The 15,910-nt window shown below is 33.1% G+C and overlaps 1 protein-coding gene across 2 annotated transcripts in view; it reads right to left on the bottom strand.

The window, feature by feature from the left end:
• Positions 1–15,910, bottom strand: part of PRKACB (protein kinase cAMP-activated catalytic subunit beta) — a 116,876-nt gene that overhangs the window by 22,911 nt on the left and 78,055 nt on the right. For both annotated transcript variants that reach the window (XM_047794245.1, XM_047794244.1), the window contains exons 4-7: positions 8,474–8,572; positions 7,251–7,333; positions 3,183–3,309; positions 2,170–2,265 (exon numbers count right to left, since the gene is read on the bottom strand). In XM_047794245.1, coding sequence (XP_047650201.1) covers positions 2,170–2,265; positions 3,183–3,309; positions 7,251–7,333; positions 8,474–8,572 — 405 coding nt within the window. The remainder of the gene's footprint in view (positions 1–2,169; positions 2,266–3,182; positions 3,310–7,250; positions 7,334–8,473; positions 8,573–15,910) is intronic.

Raw genomic sequence — 15,910 nt, forward strand, 5'->3', positions numbered from 1 at the left:
AACCTTTTGTCAAAATTTTAGCTTTTTAAGCTATTTAATTTTCAAACTACTGGCTAAAATATAATACTGTGATATGGAGATTTTCTTTTTTCTTTCCTGTTTCTGTATGTTTTTGAAAAGAGACTAGTATAATTGGAAGAGCACTTTGTTTAGCTTATAGAAATGGGCATCAACCATGCTTTAATTCTTTAAACTCAACTCCCTAGTAATGTAATTACAACATTTTTTGCTATAATGAAAACATGTAATGTTCAAACAGATCCTTTTACTAAATTTTGGTTTCTATGTTTCAGATTGTGTGCTACTGTTTATAGTAAGTATGTTAGATGCTTTTAATACCCTAGGTATAAAAAATTAAAACAAATCAATAAGAAAAACAATTATAATAGATAAATGGGCTAAGGACATGAACTAATAATTCATACACATTCATAAATACCAAATGGCTATAAAGCATTAAAAAAACTAATAATAAAAGACATGAGACTTAAAATAATCAGATGTTGTTTACTGCCTATCAAATTAGTAATGCTTTTTAAAATAAAGAATACCCAATGCTGCAGAAAGTTTGATATAGGCACTCTCAAACACTGCTGAGGAGTGTAAAATGTTACAAGCTTTTTGGAAAGCCCTTTGGCGGTATGTATTGAAACCCTTAAAAATGTTCATACCCTCTGACTTAGTAATTCCACTTCTAGGAATCTAACCTTAAAAAATAATTTAAAACACAGAAAAGGCTTTATGCACAAAGATGTTTCTCATAGTTATTTATAATAGAAAAAAACAAAATAACCTGAATATTCAACAAGAATGGCAAAATACAATATGGTACATTTTCAAATAAGCCATTAGAATTATATTTTCATGCTTGTTATCATTCAAGTGAAAAAAGATGAATACAAAATTGTACATTCAATATAACATGCATAAGAAAATATATTAAAATGTTTTTAAAAAGGCTACCTCTGGGTGGTGAGACTATAGCTTTCTTGATTATTTTTATTTTTCTGTATTTTCCTGATTTCATACAATGAACATCTATTTCTTCATACATATAAACACATTTTTTAAAGTTTTGGTGCTATGACAAACACCTTATTTGTTAAATGCACTTAAAGAAGAAGAAATATGTTATTAGCAATGAAATTTAGATTATAAAAGACAAAGTTATAGACGATTTAAAAAGGTGAAAGATTTATATGATCTGGAGAGAAACCAGAGTATAGTTATAGATGATTTAAATCATGAAAGATAATGAGAATAAAGCTGAAATAATTCTTTTATTTTATTCTAACACTTCTATAGGTTAGCCAAATTTGAATTATTCAGAAGGTAGTTATTGAGTGTCTAAGTATTGAGGCAGGTTATCTTTCTCTTTCCTGGTTCCTGTCTATGCCCAATTATCAGTTTCTCTTTTCTGGCTTTCTCCACCAAAGGATGGCAGAAGAAAGGAAAACAGAGGTTAAAACATCATTTCAGATATGATTAAAAATTTCTCATCACATTTTCTCTGTTTAGAAAAGCAGAACTGTCTTAAGATTATATTCATTTGCTATAATACTATTTTTAAACTAAAGTTTAAAAAAATAATTCACATATAGTTCTTTCATTTAAGTGGTAAAGTTGAAACAAAGGAAGAAGTGACAACTAGTACACGTTATCTTTAGTTTGCCTCTTGGTGTATATAATGCAGAGCAAGGCTTCCCTGCCCTCTTCTTATTAGGAGTAATTATGAAAAGGCTATGCTTTTGGCTTCAAAACATGGATCTAGAGGTCAGATTTAGTCCTACTAATTCTCTCAGATCCAGAGTTAAAACTGACAGCTTCTAGGATTAGTGGTAGACTCTAAATAATTACTTTTTAGTAATTATGCACAGATAAAATTTGTAATTTAGATTAAATAAACATAAAATTTGATCAGTAAACTTTTTTTTAAAATAAAAATCCACAGTGATGCATGCCTTATATTTATTTTTTCTTTTTTTGTTTTCTTAAGTATAGTTGATTTACAATATTATGGTAATTTCTGCTGTACAACAAAGTGGTTCAGTTATACATATACACACACCCATCCTTTTCCAGATTTTTTCCCCACATAGACCATCATAGAATACTGGATAGCATATGCCTTATATTTCTACTTCTTACATAACAACATTATAAATATACCTTGCTGAGAATTATTTCTGGAGCCAAATATTCTGGAGTGCCACATAATGTCCAGGTTCTGCCTTTAACTCTTTTGGCAAACCCAAAGTCTGTGACCTATAAAAGAAAAAAAACCCAAATACTTGTGAACATTTATTATTTACTGTACCTAAGTTGAAAGTTAAAAATCAGTGTTAAACTTAATACTATGAAAAAAAATTAAGTCAGAGCAACTGAGACTAGTCCAAGAAGGCCACTATTTAGTGAATGAAGTGTTAAAGCAACCTATACTTTAACCTTCTTGATTCAAAGAAAGAAACAAATTAACCAAAAAAAAAAAAAAAGGTTTTAATAAAAATGAAGCAATGATAGGAGTGTTCCTTAAGTCTAGCATGTCCTCTGCCGTTAAATACAGCATCAGAAGTGCAAAAGCATCATTGGGAGAATCTATTGATAACTGTCTAAAAAGGAGTGCCATTCTATTAACAGCAGAAATGGAAAGAAAACACTGCTACCAGTTCAATATTGGTAGCTGGGGTTCCTTTGGCAGCTGTACCATAGCTTTACAAAGCACGGATTCTTGAGACACACTGTCTGGGTTCAAATTCTAACTCTACCTGTGTGACCTTGCTGTGCCCTAATTTCATTAACCTTAAAATGAGGATAATAGTAGTAGTTATACTTCACTGTCTTATCAGAATTAAAAGAGATGATGTAAGTAAGACACTTAAAATAATGCCTGGCACTAAATGAGTACTCACAAATTTAGCTATTACTTCTTTAGGCAGGAGCCTGAGCTCAGCTCACAGCTATAGAATCTGGGGGATAAAAACAGATTTTATCTTCGATGGAACTCTTAGTTTTCTGTAATAGTGACAGAACTATGAGCTCGATTTAAGCTATTAGGAAGAACTGTTTACCCCAAAGGAAAAAAAAAAACAAAAAACCCAGTATTGGTAGGTGTGGTTAAATACAGACAACTTATTACCTAGTATTTTCTCAAATACATTACACATAATGTGTTCACGTCATACCTGGATATAACCTTGGTGGTCAATTAAGAGATTTTCAGGTTTTAGATCTCTGTAGATGAGGTCTAGTGAATGGAGGTACTCGAATGTTAGCACTATCTGAGCTGCATAGAACCGTGCATGGGGTTCACTATAAAGAAAAAAAAACATTGACTTTTGGTAAAATGGTTTAACATATAGCAGTTAGTAGATTATACAAAAAATAACAAGAGGTAATAGTGTTTTGGGAGCAAAACTTTTTTTTTTTTTTTCTTTTAAACATGTCAAGAATCTTGTTAGTTTCCAAATATTTATTAAATCTATAAATCATCTTTAAATAATACTTTGATCTGCTTAGTAGACAGCAAGTGTTGAAAAACGTAACTCTCAGATTTTCACTGTATTTTCAATTATTGCTGACCATATTAGAAGTTACTGGTGTCTTTATAATTATATCTGACCTTGAGAATGATTGAAAAGTACCAGTTAGACTGTCAGGCCATTGCTGCTGTTGATAGGTTCCATCTACCTACCTTTCTCATACATTTCAAATACTTAAAGAATTTCATTTCACAGAAATCTCTAACTGCATTAATCTGCAGATTTATGCCATTTTTACCCAGGCTGTTCCCATTACAAAAGTGATACATGCTCATTATAGGAAAAAAATAAAAAAATATTAATGAAGAATAAGGATACCAATAATCTCATTCAGAAACCACAGATTCAATCTTGGTATCTGAATTTCCAAATCTTTTACTATGCATGTTTGCTAAAACACAGGAATAATCTGTTTGTGTAAATACACACAGTTCTTGATGCATAGATTCAACTAACTGATGGATTAGTGTAATTTTGATGCCATATTCTGAGTATTACTCCAAAAGGATGTACTGATTTTCTAGTGTGTTTCTAGTTCATCTTCTATTGTATACACTGAATTCTGTTAATCTCCCTGATCAAATGCAATGACTTTCAGATTTGTGTCCTCAGTGAACAACTTCAACTATGAATAGAATTTCCCTCAAGATGGTTGGCATGAGTGTGATCTGGTAGCAGCAGAAATAGGAATTCTAAAAAAAGATTGTATATGCTGTTCCTTTTGCTTGTCATTCACTGTATTTCCAAGGTCACAGCCTGAAATATACCAAGTGCTTAGCAAATATCTGCTGAATGAATAATGTGAAGAAACATACTTCTTTTGTGGCAATATTTTATAATACCCTTTCAGTTCCTGCCCCATCCCAACATTAACAAGCTATGCCTATGACAAGGAATGAGAACACTATAAAGGGAGATTGGAAGAATCACCCTGGTCACTGAAACATTTATCCCTAATTCTGGAAACATTTGACCTGGGAGGTCCCCTCCTATTTTCTCCATACATCTGTTAATGAAAGATGCACTTGGAGTTCCCGTTGTGGCGCAGACGAAATCAATCTGACTAGTATCCATGAGGATTCAGGTTTGATCTGTGGCCTCACTCAGTGGGTTAAGGATCCAGCGTTGCCATGAGCTGTGGTGTAGGTCACAGATGCAGCTGGGATCTGGTGTTGCTATGGCTGTGGTGTAGGCCAGCAGCTGCAGCGCAGATTAAACCCCTAGCCTGGGAAGCTCCATATGCCACAGGTGCAGCAAAAAGTTGCGCTTATTATCATATGCTTATCATCACAAATATTAAGATTCACTCAGCATTTTATATTTATCTCCATACTGGTGTTTGACTGGAAGTACACAAACATTACATAGATGCATAGTCAAACTGTTGTAGTTGAAAGCAAATACTCTATAGGAACATTTAATGCTGTAGCAGTTTTAAGTCTAGACAGTTATTATTTAAGTAGAGATTCATAATGACTCTGAAGATTCTGATTAGAGACATATACAACAATAACTCAGTCTTCTCACTGCCCCAGAGTCTGAAAGATGGAAGTTAGCAATCTTTCAAGTGTATACACAGTATGTGTAAAATGTTAGAAAAGACAGTGTCTCTGTGTGAATTATGTCAATCAACTCGCTTTTCTCTTAGTGTCAAATATTAAATAATTAAGGGTGTGGGGAATTGTAAAGGAAAGAAATTAGTAATTACAGAAAATGGATAAAATATTTTTTGAGGACAGATTTGGGTATGGTACTCTGGTATAAAACTTTAAATTATCATAGGGCAATATGAGGATTCTGGACCTGCTTGGATAAGGGGTGAAAGAGAGCATAAAAGGAGGTGAAAAAAATTCATTTAAGATAAACAGAAGTGACTCTGCATTAACACAGTGCCTGATACATATTAATTAGGTCAATAAATGAATTTCAGCTTAGGTCTTAGGTAACTAAAATAACTCTCATGTTGGCCCATTACTGAATCGATCTCATGGAAATCAGAGTCTACCATCCTTTTATGAATTGAGTTGTCATCTTCAACTTGTTTGAATTCATACTGATATTTTATTTTTTTATTTTATTTACTTTTTTTGTCTTTTTAGGGCCACACTTGGTGCTTAAGATGATGCTGGTCCTCCTGGCCCCATTGGTACTATTGGTGCTTCTGGACCCAAAGGTGCTCATAGAAGAGCTGGTCCTCCTGATGTTACTGATTTCACCATACGCTGTTTAATCTCTAAGGTGGCTGGGAAAATAATATTAACCAGAGCAACATTGAAAAGGGACAGTTTGCCAGGTGTTTTGCTCCTTCCCTAGGCAGGTCTACGCCCTCTCTCAGCAGGAAGTAGTTACTGAAGGGCCATCCCCCATTATCCCCTTTAAGCATAAAGGGGTAAAACACCTGGAGGGAGGAATGATAGGGATGGAGTAGGCACAGGTAGTTTTAGAAATCCCAGTAAAGGACCACAAATAACGAGAGAAACTTAGGGAACATTGGGGAATCACTGTAAGTTAATAAATTGCTCAAAAAAGCCATCAGAACAAGGCAGGCTTGCTTGACTAGTGGAAGTGCAAGAACTGCAGGCAAGAGTTTGAGGACTGCCCTTCTGCTGATTTTAATACACACCTTACTGGATACCTAGGAGGAGCTAGTACTCCCAGAAAGGAAGAGGTGGGCTTTTCCAACCCCCACTCCCCTTGGAGGATAAAACTGTAGCCAACTGGATCCTTGGGGCAGTGCTTCTGTGCCTGCCTGCTTGCATCTCTCACAAGCATCCTATCCTAATAAATCTACTTCTTGCCTATAAAAATAATAATAATAATAATAAAAAGACTTTGTACCTGATCATTAGGTTATTACTAATAAGGTCACACCATTATTAAAATAGTTTAAAGATTGTATTAGCTTTACATATGTGGAACAGTTTATAAGCTACTATTATTCATTAATAATCACTATTAAAATGAAGCTGAAACCAAGAGCAGGTCTACCTTCATTCAATACATTATATATTGGCATAATTTAAAATATCAGTATGGGAGTTCCCGTTGTGGCATGGTGGAAACGAATCCAACTAGGAACCATGAGGTTGCAGGTTCGATCCCTGGCCTTGCTCAGTGACTTGCGGATCTGAGGGGCCGGGAGCACCAAGGTCTCCAGAAATGCTCTGTTCAGTGGGTTTGCCTAGAGAGGAGCTAGTAAGTCCAGGGGGTCCCTGACTTCCAGCTTCTCCATTACAAACTCTTTTAAATTATATACATACGTTTAAAACTCAACTTGGCCACAACAATAAGAAGAATTAAATTTGTACATAACTTTCATAATTCTATCATTATGATACCCTGATTATCTTTTCTATATATTCTTTTTATCTTTATCCTTACAAAAATCTCTTCCTCAAAGATACATTATTATTTGTTCAATAAATACTGATTTAAATTCAATTAATTTTTGCAGTATCTGGAAATTCTTCAAATAATGGAGTCTCATAATAACTACCAATGGTAGAATATTTAAACTGCAATCATCGTGCTTTTATTTAATTCTTAAAACTCAGTATGGTGTGGCCTCTTATTAACGTTTCCAGGTAATTCCTCATATAGCTAAAATATTACTAAGTTAAATAAATTTTAGGCACAGCAAAAACTTAAAATTTTGGTTTAAAACAAATACACAGTAATATAAAAATTTGAGAAATATAAAGCATTAGTTACCTGAACCTTCCAATTCTTCTTAGATGTGAAAACATTTCACCGCCAGGGACATATTCCATAACCATGTATAAATTAGAATTATCCTATGAAAAAATAAAAAGGATAAATAAATCAAAATTATGAAACCTAGATTATTTCTCAAGAATATATTTTAAGATAATTCCATGTTCAATAGAAAAATACAAAGTTAATAATTATCTAATAGGTCACTAACATTGGGAAATAGATAATAAATGGAAAATGCTCTAACTTTTCTCACTAGGACACTTATTTTTTTTTTTCCCCTGGTACTCTTGCCACAGATCAGCCTGGGATTTTTGCTATTCCTACTCTTACAGGGAACACTTAACTCTTGAACAACTAAACACTGTGTCAATGACTTAATGCTATAGTGTAAACAAAAGCTAACAATTTGAAAAAGTTAGTAAGAATATTTACATTTTATGTTCTAAATTAAGTCAGATTAATGCTTTTTACCATCACCCTAAATACACTGGTTTCATTTGATTTACAGAATAAGGAGGAAAAAGAAAAAAGGTTAAAATGTTTCACATTAATCAATTGGTGGAGACGCCAAGTACCATTTAAAAAAGCTGAAAAGCTGCCAACCTCAAGAATAAATCTTTTTTTAATAATGAAGTCCCTCTTTTTTATTAAAAAAATTTCCTGTTGTTTTCTATTCAATTTGAATTAATATGTTCTTCTATACATTGTTTCTTTTTTTTATTAGAGTATGGTTGATTTATAGTGTTGTGTCAATTTCTGCTGTGAGAGCAAGAATAAATCTTGTGCAACTTTATGAGTCATTTAAGCAGAGGACCAAAGACTACTCTGCTTCAAATAAATGAAAAGGCTAGAATAAGAAGATGATAAGGTTGTAGCATAAAAGTTTCAAGAGAAGAAAGTATGTGGTGTACTCACTTGCATCGGTGTAAGAGCTGCATAAAAAGATATTACTATGAATTTTGATAAACTGAAACACTTGATTTTATAACACTATCTCATGAAAAATTATGCATTACCTTTAACAATTTCCTCAAAGAGAACCAAAACCTTTTCAAATGCCATCTAAGTTTTTAAGCACAAGATTTAATTACATAAAATCTGTTACTTTTTTGTTTGTTCATCTGCAGGGTTATCATCTAGATTAGAATCCTATTATTGCTTCATACTTTAAAAAAATGAGGTTGAAGATATTTTATTTGGATATAAATAAAATTTACCTTAAAAGAATACTCCAGTCGAACAAGAAAAGGAAAATTCACTGCCTGTAATATTCTTTTCTCATTCAAAGTATGCTCTATTTGCTTCAGCTTAACAACCTGTAATTGAGAGAAAAAAATATTTAATGTGTTTGAATAAAATTTAAAAGTTACTGTAATTTTAAAATGAAAAAAGTGGCTTAGGTTCAAATGAAAAATCTAACAGAAGTTTAAAACTTGGTCTTAAGAAGGTCAAGTATAATTTTCAGCTAAGAAACAAGAGCTAAGGGAATTCCCGTTGTGGCTCTGCAGTAATGAACACAACTAGTATCCATGAGGATGTGGATTTGATCCCTGGCCTTGCTCAGTGGGTTAAGGTTCCAGTGTTACTTGAGCTGAGGTGTAGGTCCCAGAATGGCTCAGATCCTGTGTTGCTGTGGCTGTGGCCAGCAGCTACAGCTTGAATTTGACCCCTTGCCTGGGAACTTCTATAAGACACAGGTGGAGCCCCCCTAAAAAAAGAGAGAGAGAGATGAGAGAGAGAAAAAGAAACAAGAGCTAAGAAAAAAGAGACTCATAATAAATGACTTAAAAAGTATGTAAAAATATTTAGCTCCTAATGCTTTATAGTCCACTAAGAGTTGTCAGAAATTACTGTAATAAGCATGTATTGATTTTAAATCTTAAAAAGATAAGCAAGGAAACTAAAGATTGATGAAAAGTCAATAAGGAAAACACAGTGGATAAAAAAGGAACCAAAGGCTTTAGTGCCTTTGTGAAGAGAAGCCATTTGCCTGCCAAATCCGGTTTCTCCACTGGGTAGAACACGTTGGGAGTGTGGTTCAAGCTAGGGAATTTCCCTGCAAAACACCAGAGCCCAGAGATCTTTGGTGAGAATAGGGCCTCACTTGCCCTAGGTCAAGGTGAGGCCTAGGTGGGCAAAAGGCAAGGGTGGCTTGTTGGAGCCCAGACGCCTCAGGTCTGGTGCTCCTTCTCTGAATTCAATACATATGGGAAGGAGGAAGCTCACATCATCTGTTTCTGTGGAGTGCGTGATACCTAAGTGCATAATACCTAAGTAAATGCAGGAACAAACCCTAAAAATTCAGTTTGCATAGCTACAAAATTTCGACAATAATACATTTAAGTCACATAGGATTAACCAAGCTTCCAATCGATTGTCTAATCAATCAGGTACAAAGCAGGGAAAGTAAGTTATCTTGACTTCATGAAGACAATGGTTCTATCCCACATGTGATTCTATTCCGGATTTAAGGAAAAAAGTTGACCTTAAGGAAACATAGATTGTCTTGTATATGTGTAAATCATTAGGAGATGGCATTTTTTTCTGGATAGAGGCTTATTGTCAGTGTGAGGCAGTCACAGAACTCAAGAAGTTAAACATGAATAAGGTAATTAAAGATAACATCCATTATTAGGATATAAAATTACAGTATAAAAATAATTCTGAGTAAAGAAAAAAATTTGGTATTTTGTATCTATGAAGTAATGGACATTACTTCTAAAATTATTATGGTAATCATTTCATGATGTTATATAAATCAAATCATTACTTATACAATGCTATAAATCAATTATATATTAATAAATCTGAAGGAAAAAAAGGTAAGTCTGACCACTAAGTCCATTTGGTTATAACTTAGGCCAATGCTTCTCAAAATTTGGTAATTAAGTATACCAAAATAGCAGAGAAAAATTAACAAGTACCCTAGGGAATATAGTCCACATTTTATTTTCAAAGTTCAAATAAAATTTATATTTACTTCTGAATATTTATCGTTAATTTATAGTTAAAAGCATTTATAAATAACTGACCTTTTTTTAGCCAAACACCCGAGAAGTTATTAATATGGATGACAGTTAATATATCATCACATACTACCCTGCATCACCCAGTATAGCACCAAATACTCCCGTGAGTCAAGTTTCAGTCAGAGAAGTAGAGAATAGAGGACATGGAGGGAAATAGTGTGAAGTAAGACTGTAGAAGAGTTTGGAAGAAAATTATAAAGTGTTTCAGAGTAGGCTGCGGAATTCTGACTTCATTTAATAAACACCAGGAAGCTTTTTCAGTAAGCGAAATGATATGACATGGTAAGAAAATTTCATTGGCAATGAGGAAGGTGAATTAGTACAAGGGGAAAAGTCTGGGGTTGTGGAAATAAATTAAGATGCTATTTTGGAAGTCTAGTTAACATTATAGTGAGGGACCAAACTACATGGTGGTAGAATCTTAGAATATATATAACGAATATGCTTCAAAGGAAAAATTAAAAAGGAATAGAGTTATAGAAATTAGACAAACCTTGTTCAAATTTCTAGTTCATCTTATTAGCTGTTTGACTTTGGCAAAATTACTTAAATAGGTTATGGGCTTAAAGGGGAATTTAATGTCATATAAAACTGCTGATAAGATTCACTGATAGAATAAAGTGCCTATCTATGCTAGACATACAGTATAGAATAAAAAAGTGTGATTTGACTTCTACATTGGTTTTCTCCCTTTTGCTCCATACATTCACTGTAAGACAGAAGACCAAAGAGTTAAAGATTTGTGGTTTTATTAACAGAAAAGTTATTATGGAATATTATTTTATTACTTATCAAATTATAATAAACAAACTTGAAAGAAATTCAGAACATAAAGATTCTACCTAATTATGAATAGATCCAGAACATCACTATAGTAGAAATGACTTAAAATGCCAGCTAGTCTCTTGGGAAATGCTGTTTCACCAAGATTCAGCCAATGAGGTAGCCTTCTCAGTACCTTACTTAACAAGTTATCTTTACCAAAAAGTATTTAAAACTCCTCTAAATACTACAAAGCATAAAAATGGTATATTTTATAATTCTTTTAATGTTTATCACTACAATATTCTATTAACTCCTTAAGAAACAAATATAAAATATTAGGGAATATACAGGTAATAACATTTTAATAATAGCTTTAATAAAAATATATTAAATTGCATATAGTATCATGTCATTTGCCAATAGTGGCAGTTGTACTTTTTCCTTTCTAATTTGGATTCCCTTTGTTTCTTTTTTTTGTCTGTTTGCTGTGACTGGCACTTCCAACACTATATTGAATAAAGTGGAGAGAGTGGGCATCCTTGTCTTGAACTCTTAGAGGAAATGCTTTCAGTTCACCAGCAAAGGATGAATGTTGACTGCAGGCTTGTCATTTTTTGCTTGTACTTTGTTAAGGTTCTCTCTATACACACTTTGTTGAGGATTTTTGTCATATATGAATGCTGACTTTTGTCAAAATTTTTTTCTGCATCTGAGATGATCTTATGATTTTTATTCTTCAATTTGTTAATGTGGTATGTCACATTGATTTTGAGGATACTGAACCATCCTTGCATTCCTGGGATAAATCCAACTTGATCATGGTGTATGATCGTTTTAACATATCCTTTTAATATACCGAATTTGGTTTGCTAATATTCTGTTGAGGATTTTTGCATCTGTGTTCATCAGTGATACTGGCCTATAATTTTCTTTTCTTTATGGTATCTTTTTCTGGTTTTGGTAACAGGGTGATGCTGGCCTCAGTGAATGATTACGGAAGCATTCCTACCTCTTGAAACTTTTTGGAACAGTTTGAGAAAGACAGATGTAAACTCTTTTTTAAATGTTTGGTAGAATTAATCTGGTCTGAACTTTTGCTTGTTGGGAGTTTTTTTTTTTTTTAATTACCAATTCAATTTCATTACTGGTAATCTGTCTGTTCATATTTTGTATTTCTTCCTGATTCATTCTTGAGAGAGTTTATGTTTCTTGGAATTTATTAATTTCTTCTAGGTTGTACATTTTATTGGCATACAACTGTTCATAGCAAACTCTCATGATCCTTTGTATTTCTGTGATGTCACTTGTAACTTCTTTTATGTTTCTGATTTTATTTACTTGGGCTGAGTCTGGCTAAAGCTTTTTTTAAAAATTAATTTGGGGAGTTCCCATCATGTCTCAGTGGTTAACGAATCCGACTGGGAACCATGAGATTGCAGGTTCAATCCCTGGCCTTGCTCAGTGGGTTAAGGATCTGGTGTTGCCGTGAGCTGTGGTGTAGGTTGCAGATGTGGCTCGGATCTGGCATTGATGTGGCTCTGGCATAGGCCAGTGGCTATAGCTCCAATTAGACCCCTAGCCTGGGAACCTCCATAAGCCATAGGGGTGGCCCTAGAAAAGGCAGAAAGACAAAAAAAAAATTAATTTTGTGTAAGAATCAGGTTTTATTTTATTTTTTATAGGTAAGAATCAGATTTATTATGATAGGATGCTTGTGAAAGATGCAAGCAGGCAGGCAAGGAGGCTCTCCTAAGAATCAGGTTTTAGTTTCATTGCTCTTTTATATATATATAAATATATATATGTATATATTTTTTGAGTCTCTATTTCATTTATTTCTGCTCTGATCTTTATGATTTCTTTCCTTCTACTAACTTTGGGTTTTGTTTATTCTTCCTTTTCTAGTTCCTTTACATGTAAGATTAGGTTATTTGACAATTTTCTTGTTACCTGAGGTAGACTAGTATCACTATAATCTTCCCTCTTAGAAATGCTTTTGCTGAGTCCTTTCCACGGATTTTGGATCACTGTGTTTCATTTTCGTTTGTCTCCAGACATTTTCTGATTTCCACTTTTTTTTAGTAATCCAATGACTACTTAGTAGCACACGGTTTAGCTTCCACGGATTTGTGGTTTTGTAGGGTTTTTTTTTTTTTTTGTAGTTGAGTTCTAGTTTCACATAATTGTAATAAAAAAAGATGCTTGATATAATTTTAATCTTCTTAAATTTATTAAGACTTGGTTTGTAGCATGGCATTGATCTATCCTGGAGAATTTCCATGTGCACTTGAAAAGAATGTGTATTCTATGCTTTGGGATGGAATTTTCTATATACATCTATCAAGTCAATCTGATCTAATGTGTCAGCTAAGGGCAGTGTTTCTTTATTGATTTTCTATCTCAATCTGTCCACTGATTTAAGTGGGAAATTAAAGTCCCCTACTGTTAATATGTTACCTTTGATTTCTTCCTTTGTTAATATTTGCCATACACACTTAGCTGCTCCTATGGTGGGTGCATACATATTTACAATTTTTATTACTTCTTGGGGATTGACTCCTTTGTCATCATGTAATGTCCTTTTTTGTTTCCTGTTACAGTCTTTGTTTTAAAGTCTATTTTGTCTGATATAAATATTGCTATCTAAACTTTCTTTTTATTTCCATTTGCATGGAATATCTTTTTCCATCCCCTCACTGTCAGTGTGTGTTTGTCTTTAGATCTGAAGTGAGTCTCTTGTAGGCAGCATATATATGGGTCTTTTTTTTTTTTTTTTCCATTCGCCACTCTATATTGATTGGACTATTTGGTCCATTTATGTTTAAAAGAATTATTGATAGGTATGTACTTATTTGCTATTAGGTTAACTTTTTTTTTTTTAAATAGTTTTTTGTTCTTTTCTTCTTTTGCTCTCTTCCCTTGTGATTTGATGACTACCTTTATTGTTATATTTGGATTCTTTCCTCTTTTTTTGGCGTGTGTTTAGTATAGATTCTTGGTTTGTGGCTACCAGGAAATTTGTGTTATATATAAGAACCTAAACATATACATGGTTATTTTAAGTTGATGATCTCTTAAGTTTGAATGCATTTTAACAACCCATTTTAACAACCCTGCACTTTTACTTCCCCCTGCTAAACATTTAATATTTTTAGATGCCAGGAAAACTATTAGAACTTACAAATTATTTCAGTGATGTTTCAGGACACAAAATTAATATACAGAAATCATTTGCATTTAGATATGCTAACAACAAAGTATCAGAGAAATTAAAACATCCCCATTCACAACTGCATCAAAAAAGAGTAAAACACCTAGACATAAATCTAACCGAGGAGGTAAAAACCTATCCTTGGACAACTAAAAGACACCAATGACATCAATTAAAGATAAATAAAAGACACAAATAAATGGAAAGATACACTGTGCTCATGATTTGGAAAACTTAATATTGTTAAAAATCGCCAAATTACCCATGTCAATCTACAGATTCAGCACAATCCCTATCAAAATATCAATGGCATTTTTCACAGAACCAGACCAAATAATTCTAAAATTTACATGGAAAACATGAACCTGATAGCCAAAACAATCTTAAGAAAGAAAAACAAAGCTGGAGGCATTATATTTCCTGATTTCAAAGTATACTACAAAGCTACAGTAATCAAAACAGGTATGGTACTGGTATAAAAATAGACACATAGAAAACCAGGAACAAAACCTCACCCTTATATGTTCAATTAATCTACAAGAAAGAAGGCAAAAAATAAATACACAATGGGAAAAAGACAGTCTCTTCAATAAATGGTATTGGGAAAATTAAACAGTATATGCAAAAGAAACAAGCTGGATTTATTTTTCTCACACCATATACAAGAATAAATTCAAAGTCGATTAAGGACTTAAAGGTAAGTTCTGAAACTATAAAACTCCTAGAAGGAACCATAGGTAGTATGCTCTTTGACATCGGTCTTAGCAATGTTTTTTGGGATATGTCTCTTCAGACAAGGGAAACAAAACCAAAACTAAACAAATGGGACTGCATCAAATTAAAAAGCTTCTCAAAGTGAAGGGATCTATGAAAAAACAAAAAGGCAGCACTGAATGGGAGAAGATATCTGCCATCAGATATCTGAGAAGAGTTAATATCCAAAATATACCAAAAACTCATATAACTCAACATCAAAGAAAGAGCATGACTGAAAATGGGCAGAAGACCTGAGTAGACATTTTTTCAAAGAAAACAGACAGATGGTCAACGGGCATGTGAAAAAATGCTCAACATCACTAATCATCAGGGAAATACAAATCAAAACTACAATGAGATATCACCTCAAGTCTGTCAGAATGCTATTATCAAAAAGTCACAACTAGTGTTGGTAAGCATGTGAAGAAAAAGGAATCCTCATGCACTATTGGTGTGAGTAAGTTGGTACAGTCACTATGGAAAACAGCATGAAGGTTCCTCAAAAAATTAAAAGTAGAATTCCCATTCAATCCAGCAGTTCTACTTCTGAGTATTTTTCCAAAGAACACAAAAACACTAATTAAAAAAGATATATACACCCCTATATTCACTGCAGCACTATTTATAATAGCCAAAATATGGAAACAACCTAAGTGTCTATTAATAGATGGACGGATAAAGAACATGGACTATAAATGGAATATAAAATGGGGTATACTCAACCATAAAAATGAAGGAAATCTTGCCAGTTGAGACAACATAGGATGGACCTAGAGGGCATGAGGGTAACATGCTAAGTAAAATAAGTCAAGAGAAACAAAGAGAAATACCATTTGATTTCACTTATATGTAGAATTAAAAAAACAAAAGCACAAACAAAGCAGAAGCAGATT

Source organism: Phacochoerus africanus, chromosome 8 (genome assembly GCF_016906955.1).
Source record: "Phacochoerus africanus isolate WHEZ1 chromosome 8, ROS_Pafr_v1, whole genome shotgun sequence".
Taxonomy (NCBI): Eukaryota; Metazoa; Chordata; class Mammalia; order Artiodactyla; family Suidae; genus Phacochoerus; species Phacochoerus africanus.